Genomic DNA, 24,155 nt, shown 5'->3' on the forward strand with positions numbered 1-24,155 from the left:
TAGTTATATAATTATAGAGTATAGTTATAGAGTTATAGAGTATAGTTATAGAGTATAGTTATATAATTATAGAGTATAGTTATAGAGTTATAGAGTATAGTTATATAATTATAGAGTATAGTTATAGAGTTATAGAGTATAGTTATAGAGTTATAGAGTATAGTTATATAATTATAGAGTATAGTTATAGAGTTATAGAGTATAGTTATAGAGTATAGTTATATAATTATAGAGTTATAGAGTATAGTTATATAATTATATATATATATAGAGTATAGTTATAGAGTATAGTTATAGAGTATAGTTATAGAGTTATAGAGTTATAGAGTATAGTTATATAATTATAGAGTATAGTTATATAATTATAGAGTATAGTTATAGAGTTATAGAGTATAGTTATATAATTATAGAGTATAGTTATAGAGTATAGTTATAGAGTTATAGAGTATAGTTATAGAGTTATAGAGTATAGTTATAGAGTTATAGAGTATAGTTATATAATTATAGAGTATAGTTATAGAGTTATAGAGTATAGTTATATAATTATAGAGTATAGTTATAGAGTTATAGAGTATAGTTATATAATTATAGAGTTATAGAGTATAGTTATATAATTATATATATATAGAGAGTATAGTTATAGAGTATAGTTATAGAGTTATAGAGTTGTTATAGAGTTATATATCTGTATCTATAACTATATATGTATTTGCCATCTCTCACTCACCCACAAGACATTGCTGCCTCACAGTATCGCTGCTGAAGTGCAACTGATCTTTTGTCGACAATCTGCACCAACAGCCTCTGCAGCCTTTATGACATCACGGTGATGTCACAATGCAAGCAGTGGAGCCGACTCCCTGACACCGTTGGGAAGATTTCTATAAGAAACTTTCAATATATATATATATAATGCGCTGTTACTGAGCTAATATATTACTACTGAGCTTATATTATGTGATAATGAGCAAAGTATTGCAAACACGGGCCTGTACCCTGTATCCCAATTAAAGTGATTAATTTACAATATTGACATAATTATGTTGGGTTGAAAAACCCCACGGACTGTTCTTCCACTTCAGCTGATTCTTCCGCTTTTTCTTATTATTCTTAGCACCCCCCATTTTCTAAACGCTACTCCTCCTACAGTTTTAGGGGTACAACACCCAAACTCCCCACACTTCTATAGCGGAGCAGGTTGCTTGTGCTTTTCTAAGCGATCTGGCCCCCCGTCTTTTTGTGGCGCCGCTCTGAACCCCCCAATTTTCCCATTGACTTTGACAGGAAAGGTTTTCAACCTGCTGCCGTTTTTACAGCTTTGAAGCTACACCCCCCAAACTTGAATAACATAATCATGGGGTCACCCCAAATGAAACAGCAACATTTGTTGGATGACCCCAAAGTGGGAGGGGCCAACAACAGCCAATCAAATCTCACCCATTGATTTTTATGGGGAAATTGAAACTGCTGCCAATCTTACAGCTTTGAGGCCACACCCCCCAAACTTGAATCACACAGTCATGGGCTCAGCCTGAATAAAAATATGATGATTGTTGGATGCCCAAAAGTGGGCGGAGCTGTGAACAGCCAATCAGATTTTATCCATTGAATTTTATTGGTTTAAATTTAAACTGCTGCCGTTCTGTAACTATTAATCCTAGGGTCCCTAAACTTTGCAGAGTTAGTCACTGGGTAACTGCAGCTCCAGGTTAGAAAAAGGGGGTGGAGCCACCAACCGCCAATCAGATGTCACTCGTTGACTTTCAATGGGGAAATTTATATTGCTGCCATTCAGACACTAATAAAACCAGGGTCCCCACACTTTGCACAGTGGTTTTTACTATATAGCTGTGGCCCAAGGTTAGAAAAAGTGGGCGGGGCAACAACAGAAAGTTTTAATAAATCCAAAACCATATAAAACTGCTAGAAAATCCTTCTAGTTTCCCCCCTTCCATCTTCTATAATTCAACCCCTCACTTCTGATAACTCTTATAACTGTATTTATGATGCCTACAGGCGACTGTATGTATATGTCAGCTGTGTTAGAAACTATGCTCTGATTGGTGGTTTATAGTGTTTATTTAAACCCCAACTAATCCTGCCGTGCCATGAAAGTTTCCCTTTGTGCCGGCGTCCCCTCCCTCCCATCCCCCTACCCGCCACAGTGATGAATATTTCAGAAGAGTTCTCTGCATTTTATAATGTTTTCAGTTGGTACAAATCCTTAGCTGGGGCCTCTGCGTTTGGTAATACCTCCTGGGGGATGGATGAGGTTTGTAATGCAATGCCGTCCAATCAATACCTTAGTATTATATTACAATAAAAGGACAAAGAAAGAACAAATATATCTGGGATATGCCATGGAAAGGGTCCCCTATTAACCCTGCAATGAGAAATGATTTCATCTTTATTTATTGCCTGGTACAAATGTTCCAGTGTTTTCTGCCATTGCACGTGATATTGTTTATACCACAGTAACCTCTGCCCATTCCAGTCCCGGACTAGTTATACTTAGAAATAACACAATGTCTGTTTTGCCACAGACTTTGCAAGAAAGTATTAAAGACTTATGGTTGCTGCAACTGTATAGTTCAATGGATGACCAAGGTCTCCCTCTGCTGGGAATATATATGTACTGCAGGATACTTTGTGCTACGATGATTTGGAAAGACTGCCAGGGGTGCAAAGATTTTTATGAATCACTTGAGAGAAGCTCATTTATGAATCACTTGAGAGAAGCTTCCTCTGTACTCATAGGGGCATATTTATTGCAATGTGTAAGTTAACATTAAAATTAAAACGGTCACTTGCAAGTTAGAATACAAAAGCAAAAATATGATTGGTTGCTATGGGCAACTTTTAATAATAATAATGGCATCCAGGACTCCCAGAGCCCACGAGAGTTGCTTTGCACCTTGCACCAGTATTTTAAACTTGGACATAGTGTGGCTTTTCTATTGAAATGTATCCTGTTATATGGAGTGCTGTACACACTGTGTGAGTTGTATGATGTACCATCCATATACTCATATATGTATATATATATATATATATATATATATCAGTTTACCAGAAATGTATAGGGTACATTAGCTTTTTCAACAAAGCTCCAATAATTCCTGCACATGTCAGTACTGGGAGAAAAAAAATCTAGTACTGAGCTGTGTCTGACCCCAGGGATTTGTGTTCAAGGGGCTTACACTCTAGTTGTGGGTCCCTGGAGCACAAAAGATTTGGCTAATGGTCACATATGGAGAAAACATGAGATGAGACAAGGGTCCCTAGGAAGGTACTGTATATATGTGATCCTTACCTATATTAAGGCTGATGTCCTATGGAGAGATTTAGTCGCCGCCACCTAAACGCCTTTCCACTGGCAACAATAGGAATTGTTGTTGGAAAGGCCTACTCATTGCCTGCAAGAGGAAACTTTGCGCGACTGGGGAAAACCGAAGCGTTGTGTAGGCCTTTCCATCCATCCAGCCATCTATCGCTGGTGACTGAATCTCTCCATGGGACATTAGACTAAAGAAGAAGGAAAAGTTAAATAACTGGGTGGGTGCCAATTATAATCAAGTATATATATATATATATATATATATATATATATAATAAAGTGATTATAATATATATAATATACATATAACATAGTTAAGTTGGGTTGAAAAAAGACCAAAGTCCATCAAGTTCAACCCCTCCAAGGGAACCCCAGCATACAGACAAACTGACCTATCGTTACACTCACATACATAAACCATATATACCCATATCAATACTGACTATAGATATTAGTATAACAATAGCCGTGGATACTATGCTTGTTCAAAAAATCATTCAAGCCCCTGTTATAGGCATTAAAAGAATTTGCCATCACAACATCACTAATAGCCCAGGCCAGTGCTCCTGTTAGTAGAAATTTGCACTGGGCCGGGGTACTTCTGAGCGAGTGATAATCTCTATGCCTTACATCTGACACCTACCCAGTAATTTAACCTCTCCTTCTCCTTTTAATAGGATAAGACTAATATTTTACATAATATGTGGATTCTATGCAGGAAATCAGAGCTGCTAATGAAGTAAGAAAAGAAATGACACTGTGGATTTGCAGTTGCTCAGAGCAGATTTATTTGGCAGTTGCATTTGGGGAAGGATAGTAACAAGCAAACACTAATATAACTAAGAGAAATATATGATTTACTGGAAAGAAGCTCTCTAAGGGTTAAGGAACTGATCACAACAATTCTCCATGAATGGCCCACCCTGATCAACTCACAGTGTCAACAGGGGTGCTACTGGGGTGCCACTGGATATTTGTGGCTAAATTAGGTGGCAGAGCTGAGAGGGATTGGGAACCCTACCCTTCTGCTATCAGCGAATGCACAGTAGAGCAGGACCATCTGCATGTGCGTTGTTCACAGAGGGAAGGGGCAGGCTTAGGTCCATTGCTGCCCTAAATATAACCATTGTCCCAGAGCATGCCCATGTTGCACCCAATCCTTCCATTTTGTAGCCCTGCTGGAACAGATGAATAGTACGGATGAGCGAATTTTGGGTGTGAAAGTTGGGTGTGGTTGCGTCAAAAAGGATGTGGTCGCATCAAACAGGGCGCATGCGTGTCAAAAAAAGGTGCAGTCGTGTAAAAAAAAAAAGGGCACCGTTTTGCAAATTTTATGGCGAAGCGAATCGGGACAGATTTGCTCATCACTAGTGAATAGAGTGAGGCTCCAGTTTTGTGCACTATACATCTTGCCCTATTGGTTGTAAATGTGCCCGGTTGGTACAGATCAGATGCCACAGCAGCACTGATAGAGACATTCAGCAGTTTGCATTATATGCTGCAGCAGCTTTTCTGGATGTTTGCAATTTTTTTGAACAATTATTTTGGAATATTGAAATATTCTCTTTGACTAAAAGTTTCTTGAGTCGCTTTTGAAGCTCATTTATTTGCATCTTTTCAACGGGTTTGTCAGAGTCATCATTTTTTCTTAGCCCCGCCCCTGACTTAATCGGCTTGTCATCTTTACCCACACAGCAATAAGCATTCCACATGTACTTGGGAATATTCACACGGTCACCCTTTATCCACTCCTTGCTCGGTACAATGCCGGTAACCACGTACATTGTCTTGCAGCCTTTAGCGCTCCCAATCATGTCATTCTCGTATTGACTCCAAAACTCGTTGTTCAACTTTTTAGCCATGGGCACCACGTTGGTGAGGGTAAATGTTCCTTTCTGCTCATCATCAGTTACATGGTGCCCCCTGGGATTCACATGCCCCCTGTCATAGCCACTGTTTCTATAATCAGCATCAACAGCTTGGCTTGTGTTAATGAGACTCGATGGCTGATTTTTTTGTTCACGTGGAGAAATGTTATGCTTTGTGTTGAATGTTTTTATATTATTGCTGGTATTGCGTTCAGGTAACATTGTGCCATCCAACTGCCTATAAATCAGCTGAAAGGAAAAACAGACAGAGTATCAATGGGGCTTTATTCACTAAATACCTAAACTGTCAGCGTTATAAATACATCTCTATAATCATAAATGAAATGAATGTGGTGTCTCCTTTTGTATGGCATATATTTCACAATGCAGAGAGTGATTTGATGGTTAAAACTGACCCTTTCCATTGCTACTGAACAGGGGTCCCACAGACCTGGTTGGGATCCCCTAGGGGCCCTCCTGCACTGATTAAACCACTTTGGTTATTTGGTTATTGACTCCATTTTCTACCATCCACATTCTGGACAACCAATACAGGTCAATCGCAGATTAACCCCTGGGCTTTTTGGGATAAGGGATCTTTCCGTAATTTGGATCTCCATATCTTAAGTCTGCTAAAAATCACCCAATAGAACTATTTTGCCTCCAACAAGGATTAATTATATCTTAGTTGGGATCAAGTACAGGTACTGTTTTATTATTACAGAGAAAAGGGAATCATTTAACCATGAAATAAACCCAATAGGGCTGTTCTGCCCCCAATAAGGGGTAATTATATCTTAGTTGGGATCAAGTACAGGTACTGTTTTATTATTACAGAGAAAATGGAATCATTTAACCATTAAATAAACCCAATAGGGCTGTTCTGCCCCCAATAAGGGGTAATTATATCTTAGTTGGGATCAAGTACAGGTACTGTTTTATTATTACAGAGAAAAGGGAATCATTTAACCATTAAATAAACCCAATAGGGCTGTTCTGCCCCCAATAAGGGGTAATTATATCTTAGTTGGGATCAAGTACAGGTACTGTTTTATTATTACAGAGAAAAGGGAATCATTTAACCATGAAATAAACCCAATAGGGCTGTTCTGCCCCCAATAAGGGGTAATTATATCTTAGTTGGGATCAAGTACAGGTACTGTTTTATTATTACAGAGAAAAGGGAATCATTTTAAAAATTAGAATTATTTGCTTATAATGGAATCTATGGGAGATGGCCTTTCTGTAATTTGGAATTTTCTGCATAAGGGGTTTCCGGATAAGGGATCCCATACCTGTACTACACCCAGCTTTCACAAGTGCAGCAGATGCATGGAAACAGTAAAAGATGGCGGGGAGTTTCTGAGGGAAGAGTATTATAGTAATTCTAATAGTAATAAAAATAATATGTGTCCCCCAAGTAAAAAACAAAAAGCAAGGGTGTCCAAACGTTTACTCTCCAGTAATTGTTTAACTACAGCTCTTAGCATATAAAGAGGGGGAGGCTACAGTAGTTACACAAGAAGTGATCAAAATAGCGCTGAGGGATCTTTGAGATCGGGGCGGGGGTGGTCCACCTTTAAGTTAACATTTAGGGGGTAATGTAATAAAAAGCAATTTATCCCAGGAGCAATTAACCATAGCAACCAATCGGTAGGCAGCACTTACTAGTCCCCTGTTTAAAAGCAAATTTCTTTGAAATGGATGCAGTGGGTTACTAATCCTGAGCAAACTTAGTGCCTTTTATTACACATGGGGGATAATATATTATTATTTTTACATAGTTTGCCTTACTTTTCTACTTCTTTCCAGCTTTCATATGGAGGACACTAGGGTTGCCAACTTTTTTTAAAAAAAAACCCTTACCATTTAGCAGGGGGAGCAGTGACAAAAAGGTGGTTTGGGTGGATTCTGGATGGCTTAAGAGGGTGGGCCAGTGGCTGAAGTTAAAGGTATTACAAGTTTATCTGCAACTACATTGCTGGTGAATTTGTAATACCGGCCCCAGCCTGGGCCTGTGTTTTACCAGCTAGGCCTGTAAATACTGGCCATATGGCAACCTTAGAGGTCACTGACCCCGCCAACTGAAGAAAATTCTTTTTCCATGAGGCTACAGTTTTATTATTATTACTTTTTATCACTTATCTTTTTATTCAGGCCCTCCCCTATTCACATTTCAGTCTGTTATTCAAATATCTGATTAGCAATCCAACATCTCTGTCAGTGTGGTTCTACCTGTACATATATAAAGGAAAAGGTAACCAACATTTATATTTACAAATTTATTGTTCTTACCTGAGGTTCTATATTAAAGAATGTTTGTCTTTTATTTATAGGCTTAGATGTGGGTCTCCTGTCCAAGATGTAGGCAGAATAGAGGGGCACGCGCCTCCCTCTGTCATACAGGGAAGCAAAGTAAACCCTGTTCCCATACTTCTGGCAGATATAGGCTGGAGAGGTCAGTTCTTTTGCCTTTATCCCATCTGGTAAGTCTGAGGGATTAAATCGGTGAGGGAGAGCAATGCTAGCAAAGCCGGCAGGGAGCTGTCCTCTGTAGAAAAACTTTTTACAGGCTTTAAAGTTTGCAGAGATGAGGGGTTCAGCCTTATGGGCTATGGCTATGAGCAGCCAAGCCAGACTCAGCATCATCTTCATGGTCACTAAAGTAAAACACAGAAAGACATACTGTATATATAGACATGCAGATACATATTGTATTATTAGCAGATGGAAAAGAAATTTCCAAATTTATAAGAGTTGTTTGTCTCGTAAGGTAGTAGGGATGTAGGGGGTGATGTACTATTTGGAATTTCAGCAGCTATCTGGTTTCTAGGGTCTAAATTACCATAGCAACCTTGCTATGGTTTGAATGAGAGATTGGAATATGCATTAGGAGAGGGGAAAGCAAGTATTATCTATCTCTCTGTCTATGATCTATCTAGAGAGAGCAGTAGTACACAATATACAGGGCTCCTTCTAAACAGACAATCAATATAGTCAAATATGGGCAGATTTGTTTCTATTAATTTGGTACAAGTTCTGTGACTGTTGCCATAAAATGTCACTGCTAGAACTCTCCTTCCATGGCACTTAGCCCATAATCAGTCAGCAGTGATTGGGACTGGGATCTATTCTATAGAATGTTTGTAACCTGGGGTTTTCCACATAAGGGTTTTATCAGTAATTTGGATCACCAAAGGTTAATAAAAAATATTTAAAAATGAAAAATAAACCCAATAGGATTGTTTTGCCTACAATATGGATCCATGCAGCTTAGTTACCATCAAGTACAAGTTACTGTTTTATTATTAAATTTAAATCATTTAAATAATTAAAAAAATGTAATTACATGCTTAAAATAAACTCTATAGGAGATGGCCTTTCCTTTATTTGTAACTTGCTGTTATTCCCAGATTAAGTCAGGTCAGTAATAGGACCCATTCTCCCTCTAGTGATGGAAGGGTTTCTACTTTACCTACACAATAGTGATTGGAAGCATTAATGCCACACTGCACAAGTGATGGAAAGTGGCACAGAACCAAGGGAACTCCATTCTTTACTACCAGGGATCAAATAGTGAATTTATCGTACCAGGGTGAAAAGTATGAGACACTGGGACAACCAGATGTCAAGCGAGATAAAAAGTCCCCATTTATATATAAAAGTCCCAGTTTATATATAATAATATAAACAACCCACGGACTAACAGCATAGAGCTCTCCTAAGGCAATGCACTAAGTCTATTTTATCCCAAAAAGGGGGGGGGCTAAGGAAATTAGACGACTTTCTTCTTCTCAGCACTTATCATTATTAGTTCTGGTTTCACCCCACATCTCTCACATATGATAGGTGGAAAATGTTGCTACAAAGAAAGATAAAATGGATCGGTAGGTTAGGCAGCATGTACCCAAAATGGATGGATGGTTGTACAAGCCTGATGTGCTTCTTACGGATAATAAGTTGTATTTTAACCCCACAGGTATTAGAAATAACAGAACATTTCCAGTACTTTTCTACTGCACATGTGCAAATGTGAATCTGCCCTGGGGGTGCCAAAGACACTGGACAAAAGGTAAATAAAATGCCACTGCATCATTAAGTTTTTCCATGGACCATTGCAGCTTCCTCCAGCCCAGGAAAAAACTCAGTGATTCATTTCACTCAGAGGGTGGCTTTAATATTTTGCCCCCTCCCATCCAGTGAAATGGCCTATCCTTGTATTTTAACTTCTTACTTAAAGTGGCCACATGGGGCCCTCTGGTGGGTCTAGCTGAACAATCGTGTAGATTTAAAAATCCTGTTGGAGCGAGGAGCACATTGGCTCTTTGATGTGGTCTTTGCCTCAACGGCCTGCATCAGGAAGTACAGTACATATAACTATCATATTTGATCTATTATCCCAAAAGAATGTAGATAATATAGACCTGGCCCTGTGACCTGCGGGTGGGTATCTGTCTGTGCTGCTGAAGCTCCAGGTCTATATATGAGAAGGCAAATAGAAGTAAAATGATCTTGATAATAATCCTAATTGTTTAGAAGCCCATTTCAGTTACCTTTTATATAAATGTTGAGTCTGGAGATGATCCTCAGCAATTGATGCAATGGGAGCAGATGTGCCGGGATAGCAGAAGTATAAAAGGAATATTAGGTATTAGTAGAGATACAACTGGAAAGTGCCTAAATGACACTCCGGTATAGCCTCCTATACATATATATAGCCAATATCACTGAACGTAAAGTTGTGAAGAGCTTTAGAGGAAGTTAGTCTAAACCACATTCCACACCTTCATCTCTATATTACACAAAGGTACGAAGAACACATAAATAGATCTGTATTAGCTGTAGATGTAGATGTTCTCTTTAACTCATATCAAGAAAGTGCTTGTATAAAGGCCATAAAGCTACAAGGTTGATTTTTATATTTTAAAGTAGAAGGTAAATTATTACTTAAAATACCCATTTCATAGAATCATGGGAGACAAGCAACGTTCCCTTGAGTCCCTTTTGGCAAATGAGGAAATACAGGGGTATTAAAGATATCCCTAAGCTACAGGTTGATCCAGGGACTGGTCCGATTGCCATCTTGAAGTCAGGAAGGAATTTTTTCCTCCTTTGCGGCAGATCAGAGAGGCTTCAGATGGTTTTTTTTTGCCTTCCTCTGGATTAGGCAGGTTATATATATGCATAAAAGGTTGAACTTGATGGACATGTGTCCTTTTTCAACCAAACTTACTATGTTACTATGTTTTGCCCACCCCTACTCCACTCCATTTCTGCTCTCAGATCAGCTTCTATCCCCTAAACCTCAGCCCACCCTACTAACCAAACCCCAGCTACATCCACCCCAGTTACATCACTACCCTGCCCATTCATGTCACTTCCTTGCCCCTTTTTACTTCACCACCCCGTTCCCTCACAGTCTCATTCCATCCTCTTTCTGTCAGCCAGAATTTTTCTTAAAAGGCAGCAACTATATCTTACAAATATCATTATAGTACCAATGAGACAGCGGGCAGGCTGTTCTATGGACAGACTGTACACAGTATTATTAGACTCAAGGAAAAAGAGCAATGGACCTGTGTAACTGTGTGGAAGCAACTTCCTAATCTCCAACAGAAGCTCTTGGGTGTGAGAGCTGCCCTCCTGTGCTCTCAGTGAGTGAGTTTTAGCTGATAAATCCCATTGGCCTGCTGAGATATCTATACATACCTGTATAGGGTACAAACAGGGAATATCAATCAAAGAAAAACTCATACACATGCTGCCATGTTCAGCCTAGTTAAGAGCAGTGGCTTAGGGGAAGCAGCCTAAAGGCCACATGGAGTGTGATTTGGGGTAAACACATATTTATATATTGGAATGGCTGCTCCAAGACTGTTAAGACATGCACTAAGAGGCACCAACAGACCCAATAAAGCTCATCTTGAAACCAGTTACTTACTAGTATAACACCTTTTTAGATTACCTTTTGGTTTTTAACATTACCTTAACACTTATGCACAGGGCAGCACTAGATTAGGAACCAACACACTTGGAGTCCAACAACCCTATATTGAAGCAATAAGAACAGGAGTGTGTTCAATACTGGGTACTAGTACCAAGAATTGGCCTCTCAGCCAAGTCCAGCTAAAGGAAGTCAACTCCAGCAAGAAACATCTCCTAAAGGAAAACTATACCGCCAGAATGAATAATTAACCAACAGATATATTATTTTAAGTGACCTATTAAAGAATCTCGCCAAACTGGAATATATATACTGTATATGCAAAAAAAGGTGCAGTATGCTAGGGGTCTAGTCTCTAATAGCAACCAATCAACATATGTAGTCTTTATTGACCGCCTGTTAAAAAGCAAGCATCTAATTGGTTCCTTAGGATAACTGCACCTAGACGGACAGGCGGAAGTATCTCCCCCATAGATTCTAGCTAACAAGATATGATATGATATGAACCTTCTAAAATCTTGAAAGGTTCATAATTATTCTGTTGGCTGGAATTCACAAAACAGGCAAGATTTAACTCCGTGTCTTGCCACCCAAATTTGTCCAATCACCTCCTCAGGACTCTGTGCGTGGGGTTTTCTCTGCCAATCTGACAATAAACCACCAACAGCAGACCTAGAATTTCCTGGGCCCCACAGTTAGAAAAGATGGGCAATTTCAAAAATGTACATAAAAACAACTGGAATTTACAGATACCAAGTTGCACCCCCAATTCATCCCAAACCCTGGCCCAAAATCTAATGCAATGTATTTACTCTCATAAAACATTATATTCTTTTTGCTGCTTCTGGGCAACATTGTATTTATATAATATTGGAGATGCTTCACTGAACATTTTTGCAATTTATTTTTATTATTAAATGAACCATTTTTAGTTCTAGTTTTTTTAGAGCAAAGAAATTGTTTTATACTCATTTGATTCTACCACTATTTTTGTACACAGCAGCTTTGATCTTAGGCTATAGCCCCTGAGGAAGAGATTGTTCTTTGTGAATCATTGTTGCTTTATAGCATTAGAGCTAAAGACTTACACCCGGCGTCCAGACCCAAAAGCAGAGTGATGTCTTCTGATGACACCAAGAAGGCAGGAAGAAAGGGAAAGTTTAATTTGTAACCAGCATTCCTACCTGTATGTGCATGTACCTACCTGCTACTAGCTATGGCTTTGTATACTTAGAGGGGCAGGCAATTTTAGAACTTCCCAGAAAACCCTTTTGTAAGGATGGTCGGAACAGCCCAAAGAGGCAGGAGCACTGTCTGCCTCTGGCCTTTAACCATATGGATACAGATTTGCTATATCTCCTTCGTATTACATACAGTAATGGCATTTTCTGCCTGCCTCTGGGTATTGACAGATACTGAAAATGCTTGCAGCCAGCTCACACCTACATCAATGGTGACTGTGGTGGGAAACAGATTGGGTTCTCAGAAGATGAGATGAGAGGGCAGGAAGTTGAGATTCACACCACAGTCCGTGTCTTATCTCTCTAAAGGCACAAGGTAAGTGGCCTTACCGGGTCTCAGTGACCAGACCTGACAGTCAGGTTCCTGTGTGAAACAGTACACAACAGAAGGGCTGCCCAACTGGCTCTGCTCAAAACACATTTGGCTCTAGTGTTATGTTAATACAGGAGTAAACTGGTCAGCAAGGATTGTACTGCTATTACTAGCTAAGTATTGTCTCATTTATATTCTTTAGTTTCTAATTTATATATTCCTTGCTGAGGAAATTATTGGCACAACCATGAATGTGTAAGGAAGATGTAGACACCTGATTTGCCTCTGCGGGAATTATATAAGTACAACAGTATGCACTGTACTCTAGCCTTCAGAAGACTGGTAAGGGGTAAAAATATACCATTATTATTCTTTCAGTCCATTTCTGTTCAGGGAAACCTTTTCTGCAGTCATAATTAAAAGACATTTATGTTGGCAATATTCGGCATTACTTTTTCTAAAAATGTATAAAAATGAATGGGCTTGTAAACCCAAAGTAGCACATTGCTTAATTGCTATTGGAAAAAGCATCTGTCTCTTTCTAATTAATGCACTGCACTGACTCCTGAAACAATCTCTCTGGTTTAGCACTTGACAGACTTTAGAAGATCTGACTTCATTAAACAGTGGACAGAGCCAAAACATTGCATTGGTGTAAACAAAATACTTTAATTTCTTTTAAATGGAGGACATATCCAAACTGAGGATAGCATAAACAATGGCCAACTGTCACTCCTACAGTGCATGTATAAAGGTGAAGACACACGGAGCTACTAGTAGCAGCTACTTGTCATGGTTACAAAAATAGACAATACTGTTCACTTAATGATAATTGCCTTTACGTGTGTTTTAGCAGAGGCAATTCTCAGTACTATCTATGGCAGAGTATTTTCTGGCATTTAGTAGCTGTGAAAAAATAGCTGCTACAAAGTAGCTCTGTGTGTCTTTACCCTAAAGTGCAAAGAGAGGTGCAATTCTAAGCAGAGCATTTTCTCATGCTAAAGTTGATTTCTACATTGCTGCCTGTTTAATAGGCCCCCACAATGTTCTTATCATTGTACAATGGGCCAAAGTTTGAATCAGCCAGATCTACACCAGCTGTGTGCCCATATTGTGCAAAGATCTATTATGGAAACGATAGACAACAGAGATAACTCCACATAACTATAGGCTTATACTGTTGCTCTCCTGTGATTATAATTCTTAAAGTGCATCATGGGTATGCAGTCTGTATACTTCCCTGATAAAAGACTACAGTTAGGGAGTGCTTACATTTGAGGTATACAGTTGGAGTCATCATGGCATTGTGAGGTAGTTAATTAGTAGAACTCCCTGACTCCCTGAAAGAGAATATAAAATGGCTGGAGAAAGATAAGAAATAATCTGGGCAAAAGATAGGGTGGAACAAGAGAAAGCACAGTCAGTAATATGCAACACAAGGCATTTCAAATAACATGTAACCCACTGTAACACAGAGAGCCACCCTGTACCCACAGAGGGAGATGTGAGCAGATCTAGAAGAAGTAGGCTTGCTCATATCCACTGATATTGGCTGTGTATGTAGGAGTCCAGTTATATATCAGAGCGGCATTCTCTTCCTCCTCAGACAAGAAGTGGTTCTGACTCTTACGGGCTGTAAAGACAAAGACAAAAAAGATGTGATGTCTTGGGGGGGTATTTTCTAAAGGAAAACAGAGAAAACCCAAGTAACAAACCAGGTTCTCATCACAAGTTAATTAAACCCTGTTGCAATTACAAGATCATTATTGTGGCTCACATGAATCCCAGGTCAGGCCTACCCATTCTTTACTTGTGGAACCTGGCTACTGGCTTAATATGATGGTGTTTTTGTAGATGGAAGAAGATCTTGATCTCTTCAATTGCTCCCACTCTGTTCCTTGCTAGTTGCTAGTAAATGTGTTATACCTTGAGAACATTCTGTAACAGATTCTGCCCATGGTTGGTCATCTGCACTCTACAGCAGGCCCATGAAACCAGGATCAAGCACAGAAGAAAGATGTAGTGGATTTAGGGAATTAAGTATATAACAGGGTTTTATAAGGGTGTTACCTTCATTCACAAAGAAGTCTGCAAAGTACTGTGATGTCCAGATTGCATTGGCAGAATGTGGATAGGACATGTCACTGCGCCACTGGAAGCGATTTACCTCTGGGTGCCACTGGACACCATATATCGGATGATTCCGAGCTGCAAAGAAGAATATCTAGTATAAATAAATTTAAAGCAACTGGACTTGTTTGGTAATCATTGAAGACGTTTCACTACTCATCCGAGCAGCTTCTTCAGTTCAACTGACTGGTATGGGAAGTCCTCAGCATAAATACTCTTCCACTAATCCAATCACAATGGCACTATGTAACTCTTCAGAAAGGTGACATCTGAAACTCACAGAGGTGTGAATGCTGTGGAGTTACTTTGAAAGGATTACCAAAGTATCATGCAACTCTTCAAACAGGTGTTACTTTTTGGAGTTGCATGAATGGATGTGTGAAGAGTTCTGAAACTGCCGGGGTACAGATGTTAGAACAGCATTGTATCTAGCAGACAGATGGTGTCGAAGTCCCCCGCCTCTGTTAAGGGATGGTTTCTCTACTTTGACATGAATGGCCTCTTTTACACCTCTTTCAAACCAGCGGTCTTCTTTGTCCAAAATTTGGACGTTGCTGTTTTCAAAGGAGTGTCCATTGTCTTTTAGGTGTAGAAATACAGCAGAGTCCTGGCCTGTAGTGTTCGCCCTCCTATGCTGAGCCATATTCAAAGAATAACATTCAAAGAAGAATGTTATTCTTTTTCTGGTTTCTTGGTGCGCACAATATACTTTAATGGTTAAAATAACAATAGATATATGTGTTATCCTTTGAAGGTCCCTCCAGATTAAGAAAAGATTGTCTGTATGGTATTGTGCAGCAATGGCAACCCAACAGTGCCCTCTTTAGTTCTTTTCCCTCACATTATAAGCATATAAATGATGTGTCTAGACATTTTCCTTCTAACTCTTCTTATCCCTTCATTCCAGGAACTGGCCTCCTTGGGTCCTCTAGCCAAAATTACATTGAGATTATGGAAATATTAAATAACCTTATTAATGTATTAGATCAGCTCACCCTCTATTGTAGATATGAATTCTACTCCATTGGTGTCTCGGTTTGTGGATAACACTCGGTAAAACTCAGAAAGCTTTTTGTTGGCTCTGAAAGTCTAAAAAAAAATGAGATAAATCAAAGAAACCTGGTTGTTTGGACATACGAGCTGATATCATGCTGGGAAAGATAGAGCATAGTAATGTAACCCCTATTTGGCTGTATTAGTCAAATTGTCCAGCTAGGATAGAGCACAGGGTACACATGACTCTGTTTCAACAGGATGGGCCTTCGCAATATGGAAGGTGCTATGTGGAGGGTGTTGTATAACTACACCTCCCACTGCCGCCTGTATGTGTAAAGTGCAATAATTAAACAGGTAGATGCCAGGAGCTCTTGCTGATGCACAAAAATGTAAAGAGGCAGGGTTCAGGGAATATTCTCACAGACCATGAGGTTTTATAGCAAGGCAGATGGTAACGATAATAAAGTAAACCAGCTTGGCACCACTGTGGAAGGTCTAGGGAAAGTAGTTAGGATACCACCTTTATTGGACCGGATACCAAATGGCAAATGATGGTTCAGGGATTTACACTCACCTGCAAACCTGTATCAAAACCGCGGTCCCTACAATAAGGCAACAGTACCTGTAAAGGAGAAATAATCCTCTATCCTCCTGGATGGAGCCAGAAACTGCTCTTACTAAATAAGCTGTCTATCTCATGTGGTTACACATGCTATGACACAAGATAGTCTGCCAAGCTATTCCCTCATTCACAGGGTCTCTGCTCCGCGACTTCTCCAAGAGTGCTGGTCTCCCTTGGGGCCTAGACTTCTGGGCCGGTGTGGATCCCAGGCTTTAAGGAGCATCCACACAGATCAAATGCTGCAGGCCAAGAAGGCAGAACCACCCCTTTCCTTACACTATATTAAAGTGTGGTAGGGTGTGGTCTAGCCTTGGGCCAATAACTGAGGTATATGCTAATGTCAAATATGATACATGGGTCTTTGCCCAGTAACAGGAGAAGAAGAAATGAAGGGCTTAAAGCCATAGGGCATATTAACCCTATGGGTCCCTACATAATAATAAATAAAAAGGTGGAAGGTAAGAGAAGCAGAGCTGCATATAGATTTCATGTGTTTTCTCACCTCAGGGGTAAGGCCAAAATGGTGGAAATTGGCAGTCACCCTTTCCTGGCTTAGAACCCTTAGTAGATCTGGTGGGGCATGGTGAAACATTCTGCTGGAGGCCACCTCTAGAACAACAAGCAGGATTATTCACAGTAAATCTGCTTGGTTTTCACAGCTAAGTACACAGTTTCTCAAATGTTAATTTACTTCTAATATCTCACCATCCGTCAGGTTGAGAGGAAGCGATATGTTCTCAGCAGCAGTGGCAGATAGTAAATCAGCTCCGGCTGTGAGGGCGGTAAGGATCTGGAACCCCATGCATGTCCCCCATATTGGAAAATAGTGACCTGAGGAAGAGGCCTTGAAAAGTAGGAGAAAGTAGAACAATAACAATGAAAGATAGTTAAGAGGAAAGCAGAGGAAGAGTGGCTAAGGGTGTAAGTGAAGAGTGAGCAGGCCCCACAGCACTCGCTTGTATTTATAATGGGTCTCTCTGAGCGTCAGGAAGATAAGATAGACTATACATGTTCTTATGGGAAAAGCGGGGCATGTGTGTAATAAAAATTAACTTGGGCAATAAGGACTGAAAGCAGAGTCTTGCGTCCTCTGCATCAGTGGTAGGCTTCAACATGTTGTTACCTCAACAGCCAGTTTGTAAAATATTCTGGTGGTCCTTGAAAAGCTGGATACCTGAAGATCGACTGATCCCCCTGGAAACAAAACCCTGGAAAAGACAGAGAAGGCTTAGGCAATGCCTCACATTTAGGCAAAATTCACATAGCAATGATTAAATGGCAAATTGGGGAGCTTGGTGGCCTTATGGCAACAAGGATGACATTTCAGCACTACTTACATTCATGGAATCAAAGTTAAATCTATTTGGTTGGAGTTCAAAAGCACATCTGGGAGAAAGAAATCTGGCAAAGAGGCCAGGGTGCACCAATGAGCTCTAAAGCTTCTAAAGGGAACAAGGTTTAGGTTAAATGAGCTTCTGGGTCTACCTAGTGATCAGCAGAATTAACTGGATACCAACCCTGATTGGACAACAGGTCTTGACTGGGAAACAAAGTAGGCCCTTGCATTTCAAGTACAGAGAAGCCCAAACAGCCCCCCCACAGGCCCAATAAATAGTGTCTGTCTGTGACATCTTACAGCAGCCTCTCTGGCAGTTGCCTAACCCTACTAATTTGCAGACAGGTCAGGGGTGAGAAGAGACTCCAAACTCACCCATTAATGGACTTGAAGAGTTTACGATATTCCTCTTCTGGCAAATTCAGCCTAAAAAATATGAAGGAAACAATAATGGATCATAATAAGCAACAGAACCACAGAGCAGTTCCATTGCTACATTAATGTACTGTAGCGGCTGCATGGGAGACTCTTTCAGAGACTTTCTAATAACATTACATGGTTAGTGAATGAGAGTGCAGTTGGAAAGCATATCTGTAGATTATTTAATGCTTGATGTTGGCAGATTTCTGATCTCTTCCCGTACTCACCGAATGGGCACCACCCGGCTCCCAGCTGATTCCAGGAACTTCACATACGAGTCTGCAATGTACGTGGCACCGAAGGGAAAGAACTCTTTGTCTGTCACTTCTTGTGCCACGATCCCTGGGAATAGGCAGAAGAGAATATATATCAGGGGATGGAGGGACGACATACAGAGCGAAAAATAGGAAGATACAGAGAGTACAGTAAATTCTATATATAACATACAGCACTAATTGCCATATTCATGTGTAGCTTTAGTTCCCCTCTGAACAGCCTGTGATAGTTTTCTGCATATGACGAAGGGGGAAATGAAACCCCCACTGCACAAAATAAACTGTGAAAAATGATGGTAAAACTTGATATTTACAAACAGCATTTATTGAGATTCTCTGTTGAAAGTGAAATATCCCCTTACATGGAAGTCACGGGAGTTCAACTGTACAAGAAAGCCCTGAAGGACTAAACTGCTGTGTATTTGCTAGAAGCACTGATACTAGTAACCAGGGAGTAGTTAGAATGGCAGATATAAATATTAATAGTAGCAAATAGAAACTGAGCTTCTGAATTAATCAATTTTGTGTTTGTGGGTAATATTTACTCTGGCTACAGGGGCAGAACCAATAAGGCAAAATAACACAAAAAAAAATAAAGACCAGTTGCAAAGATGCCCAGATGCTTTATTAGATTAACTTCCAACATATGCTGGGCAGGTAGCACTTCTCCCACTAGGGGGCACCGCCTATACGGCAATGAGCTGCCTTGTATTGTACCACTGTGAATGGAACCAGTAAGGGAAATCTGTAATAGCAGAGAGAACTAGGAGCCCTCCAGTGTTAAGCTGGCCATACACACACCGATAATATCGTACGAAACCCCGTTTTGTACGATATTCGGTGCGTGTATGGCAAGTTGGTGAGTCGACTGATATCACAGGTTAAAAGATTTTGATCGGGCGCCATAGAAGGCGCCTGATCAAAATCTGCCTTCAGGGCTGAATCGGCAGAAGGAGGTAGAAATCCTATTGTTTCTACCTCCTTATCTGCCGTTTCAGTCCTGAACGTTAGTGGCCGATTGTACGATCTTTCGTGCGAAGAAAGATCGGAAATCGCCACGTGTGCGGCATCAGCTCTCAGCGGGATGCTGGGAATTGTAGTTTCGTTGGACTACCCTACCATATTCTACATACAGTTCCTAAAGGCCTTATTATTAGTCAATAAAGGTTAGCATTGCCCTACACACAAATACAGTTGCACTATAAAGGGGCAAGTCACTTGGAAATGAACCTTTAGTAGGGTGTGGACAGTGATATTGACGGGCTCTAAACTGAATGCTAAGTAATAAAAAATAATTAAGATTACAAGTACAAATACAGCCTTTGGAGTAACCTGCTTTTTGGTTGCCAGGGGCACCAACCTTGACAACCAGTTAGCATTTTACATTTCAGGCTACAGAAAGGCAATTTGCTCAAAAACCACACACAACAGAAAAAAGACCAACTGCTAATTGCTTTTCAGTCATGTCTACATCATGCTGTGATATGAACTGGCCCTTTCAAGGCTAAAGAGGAACAGCTGGTATCTTACCTATTATGGGCCTGTTGTTCAGTTCTGTCCCAGCAGCACCGGGCAACAACCAGCCAAAGAGCAGGAGGGCCAGTGAGAGTGGGGCCATGGCCTGGCAGCGGCTGCACCTACAAACGCATCAGAACACATACACTCAGTCCTTTGTTAATTCATTCTCACTCATACCTGTACATAATAGATGGGCAAATAGAATGAGGGAGCAACCCCCCGGTGGGCCCTCCTGCTCCTCACCCAGCCAGTTTCTTTATATGCTTTTACCATGGTCTTTCCTCATTTCTATATGGAATGAAAATAAATAGAAGGAAGAATAAATAATGTGTGCGGGGGAAGTGATAAAAAGAATAAATAATTTGAGTGAAGAGAGAGGGAAAAATTGTTTGGTTTTCTGTTGGCCCCTGGCACCCAGTCCGACACTGTGACTGACAAATACATAGTACAGGGCTGCACTCATGCACTTAAACCAAACACAGCCCGGGCAGCCATTCTAGCTGGGTTTTCCCAATTTGCCCTGAGAAGGAAATAGAGCAGAGAGAAAAGAAGTCAGACAGGAAAGCTGTTTTTGTCTGGGAAGCACAGGGCAGCAGAGTTACCTCACTACACACACAGGGCAGCAGAGTTACCTCACTACACACACAGGGCAGCAGAGTTACCTCACTACACACACAGGGCAGCAGAGTTACCTCACTACACACACAGGGCAGCAGAGTTACCTCACTACACACACAGGGCAGCAGAGTTACCTCACTACACACACAGGGCAGCAGAGTTACCTCACTACACACACAGGGCAGCAGAGTTACCTCACTACACACACAGGGCAGCAGTTACCTCACTACACACACAGGGCAGCAGTTACCTCACTACACACACAGGGCAGCAGTTACCTCACTACACACACAGGGCAGCAGAGTTACCTCACTACACACACAGGGCAGCAGAGTTACCTCACTACACACACAGGGCAGCAGAGTTACCTCACTACACACACAGGGCAGCAGTTACCTCACTACACACACAGGGCAGCAGTTACCTCACTACACACACAGGGCAGCAGTTACCTCACTACACACACAGGGCAGCAGAGTTACCTCACTACACACACAGGGCAGCAGTTACCTCACTACACACACAGGGCAGCAGTTACCTCACTACACACACAGGGCAGCAGAGTTACCTCACTACACACACAGGGCAGCAGAGTTACCTCACTACACACACAGGGCAGCAGAGTTGTGGGGAGCAGTGTTATGAGGAAGAAGAGTGTGATTAGGCCAGCCCCTATGTGGGAGGAGCCACTAGAGAGACAACATTACCCGCACACTCAGTACCGGGAAGTGATCTGCTCCCTCAGGGAACTTAGCTTCTTCTTTCACTGTAACCCCTCACTGACTGTCCCTGGAAATGCCCCTGGGCTCTAACACTGACATCAGGCCGCAGTGGGCACGGGTCTGTAACCCATAATATACACCCTGGCAGGATTGTCAGCCCAAAAACTTATCCTGGTGCTTGTGATAAGAATGTTTATCAATGCCTAGGGGCCATAGTTTCTTTCCCAATAATAAATAAATCGCTGGTGGGAAAGAAATTGCATTGCTTGGAAGCAAAAGGCACTCTGGGTTTTCCCCGCCAGGGGAGTGGGGGGGGGGGGGGGGGGGTAAGAGAGGGCAACAAACAACCCATGTGCCTGTCTTGGGGACTATGGCAACCATTAATGATGGAGGGCTTCAGCACCCAGTTGTACAGAAAATCCACATTTGGACCTGGGTTTTATGCCCGTGCCACCTTTTTTTAACTTATAATACCTGCCAGGGGTGGGGCAATGACTCTGTGGCGTTGGGGTTCCAAAGGGTGCGGCGCAATGACGCGGGGTGGATTTGGCTAATGGTATAGCATATTTGGCAAGTTGGGTGGGGGAAAGCAGTATCTGAGAGGACAAGGACGACCTCGGAGCAGGAATTGGGGGTGGAACAACAGGTGATTAGAAATTTACTGGCAAATACATTGATGATAAATTGGCCTTGACTGGTATTTTACCTGCGAGACCAGTAAAATACTGACCAGCCGGCAACCCTAATTAACCCTCCATTCTGTGCTCCTGCCTGTCAGCTTCTTCCAAAGTCCCCACTTCTGCGCCATAGGGCTGTGTGTCGTGGAGACGGCTGTTCCTGGGGATGAACATTGGCTGCCCAACATCTGTCATTTTGGGCAACTAGCATATTGGCGGCTGCTATGAAACTGCCCTGGATTCAAAGAGATATATGTGTGGAAAATCAGATTAGGGACAGCGGGGGCCAATAATAATAAAATGCCGGGAAAGCTGCCCTGAAGTGGAGAGGCAAGAGTTAAAAATCACTGAAAATCTGGTAATTCCTTCTATTTGCTTCCTCCTTCCATCATTGCAACATAAACCACAGTGTCACGACACAGAGAATAGTCATGTGACAAAAAATACTTGGTTACCACATAGCGCTCTTATAGCCAAGCTGGATTCTGCCTATTTACACATAAATATACTAATATAGCAGTGATGGGTAACCAGCCCCCTCTTTCGTAGAATATAGAGAGTGATACGTTGAGACAATGTGCACTTGATTTTTATTTTTTATTACTTGTGTTTTTTTTTTAATTATTTGGCCTTCTGTTCAGCAGTTCTCCAGTATGGATATCAGCAGGTATCTGGTTGCTAGGGTCCAAATTACCTTAGCAACTAGGCAGTGGTTCGAATGAGAGACTGCAATAAGTATAGCAGAGGACTATACAACAATTACAATAAAATTGTAGTCTTACAGAGCAATAGTTTGTTTGGCTGCTGGCAGGGCCGGAACTAGGGGTTGGCAGAAGAGGCAGCTGCCTTGGGCGCAACGATTGGGTGGCGCCAGGCAAGAGCCTCTCCTGCCTACGACTAGTACGCAATCAGTTTTGCGTTGCGCAGCTTTGCATCGCACACCTCGACGCTGACGCCCCGTGCTCGAATTGCGCATGCGCGTCAAAACACACGAGGGCCGCGATGTAGGTGCAGGGGCGAGGTAGCCGATCGGGTTGCCTAGGGCGTCCAGTTGGCTCGGGCCGCCCCTGGCTGCTGGGGTCAGTGACCCCCATTTGAATGCTGAAAAGAGAAAAAAAATTATTCAAAAACTAAAAAAAAGATTGCAAAAGTCCTTAGAAGTCCTTAGAATTGGCTATTCTATAACATACAGTTATAGTTAACTTGAAGGTGTATGTTGTAGAATAGCACTTACATGTGCAGGAAGAAACACTGTTGAGTAGGAGCCCAAAGCTGGAGGGCCGCCTGATTGGAATCCCTGCTATAAATGACCAGAGACCTTGTAATTGTTGCCCTTCTTGTGGGTTGGGAATGGCACAAAAGGTACCCTGATTGCTGCTATTACATTACCTACATAGGCTCTGGCGGCCAGCTGTACAGTACAGTCCTGGTGTGTGTGCGGCCGGCCAAGTGGAACGTACAGTACAGGTGCTACTATCCATGTCTGTCACTGCTTTGTGTTTAGCCAGGGGGAATGTAGAGGGCAAGTGTGGCTAAGTGCCCCTCACTGCTTGGCCAGCCAAGTGCATCATATAGTGCTTGTGTGTCTCTAACTGCTTCACCCACACAAGTGCCATATACAGCGCAGGAGTGACCGTGTCTAACTGCTTCACCAGGATAACTGGAATTTACAGGTCAGATGTCTATGTGTGCTACCTCACTCCTTTAATACCGGGCACAGTATGTATGTATGTATGTATATGTATGTATGTATGTATATCTTTATTTATAAAGCGCTACTTATGTACGCAGCACTGTACAGTAGAATAGATTAATACAAACGGGGGTTATTAAGGTAATAGATAAATACAAAGTATCACAATAAATACAGATAAATACAAGATACAGTTACAGTTGCAATAAGTTAAGAGTCGAGGACACAAGAGGAAGGAGGTCCCTGCCCCGTAGAGCTTACAATCTATATGGGAGGGTAACTAACAGACACAAATAGGCAAATATAAGTGCTGTAGGACACAGTGGGTGACACTACAATATAAGTGCCAGTTCCCAGATTAGGTGCTGGGCGAGTGCTCCAAAAGGTAGTCTTTAAGTTTAGTTTTAAAAAGACTGGGGGAGGATTCTCTCCGAATGAAATCAGG

General features: G+C 41.4%; 2 protein-coding genes across 2 annotated transcripts; both read right to left on the reverse strand.

Moving 5' to 3' along the window:
* Positions 1 to 4,101: 4,101 nt before the first annotated feature.
* LOC105945145 (endonuclease domain-containing 1 protein) lies at positions 4,102 to 10,914 on the reverse strand. The gene is made up of 3 exons (XM_018092516.2): positions 9,759 to 10,914; positions 7,501 to 7,865; positions 4,102 to 5,454 (listed from the first exon to the last, which is right to left on the reverse strand). Exons 2-3 carry the CDS (start codon positions 7,858 to 7,860, stop codon positions 4,816 to 4,818), a joined length of 999 nt encoding a protein of 332 aa, XP_017948005.1. The 5' UTR covers positions 7,861 to 7,865; positions 9,759 to 10,914; the 3' UTR covers positions 4,102 to 4,815.
* A 2,433-nt stretch (positions 10,915 to 13,347) lies between these two features.
* LOC100490929 (gamma-glutamyl hydrolase) lies at positions 13,348 to 21,277 on the reverse strand. Its single transcript, XM_012959395.3, has 10 exons — positions 21,217 to 21,277; positions 20,013 to 20,119; positions 18,435 to 18,549; positions 18,163 to 18,213; positions 17,575 to 17,659; positions 17,157 to 17,295; positions 16,954 to 17,060; positions 15,829 to 15,922; positions 14,774 to 14,911; positions 13,348 to 14,336 (listed from the first exon to the last, which is right to left on the reverse strand). Exons 2-10 carry the CDS (start codon positions 20,098 to 20,100, stop codon positions 14,218 to 14,220), a joined length of 936 nt encoding a protein of 311 aa, XP_012814849.1. The 5' UTR covers positions 20,101 to 20,119; positions 21,217 to 21,277; the 3' UTR covers positions 13,348 to 14,217.
* Between the last annotated feature and the right edge of the window lie 2,878 nt (positions 21,278 to 24,155).

This window comes from Xenopus tropicalis, chromosome 3 (assembly GCF_000004195.4).
Source record: "Xenopus tropicalis strain Nigerian chromosome 3, UCB_Xtro_10.0, whole genome shotgun sequence".
In the NCBI taxonomy this organism is placed as follows: domain Eukaryota; kingdom Metazoa; phylum Chordata; class Amphibia; order Anura; family Pipidae; genus Xenopus; species Xenopus tropicalis.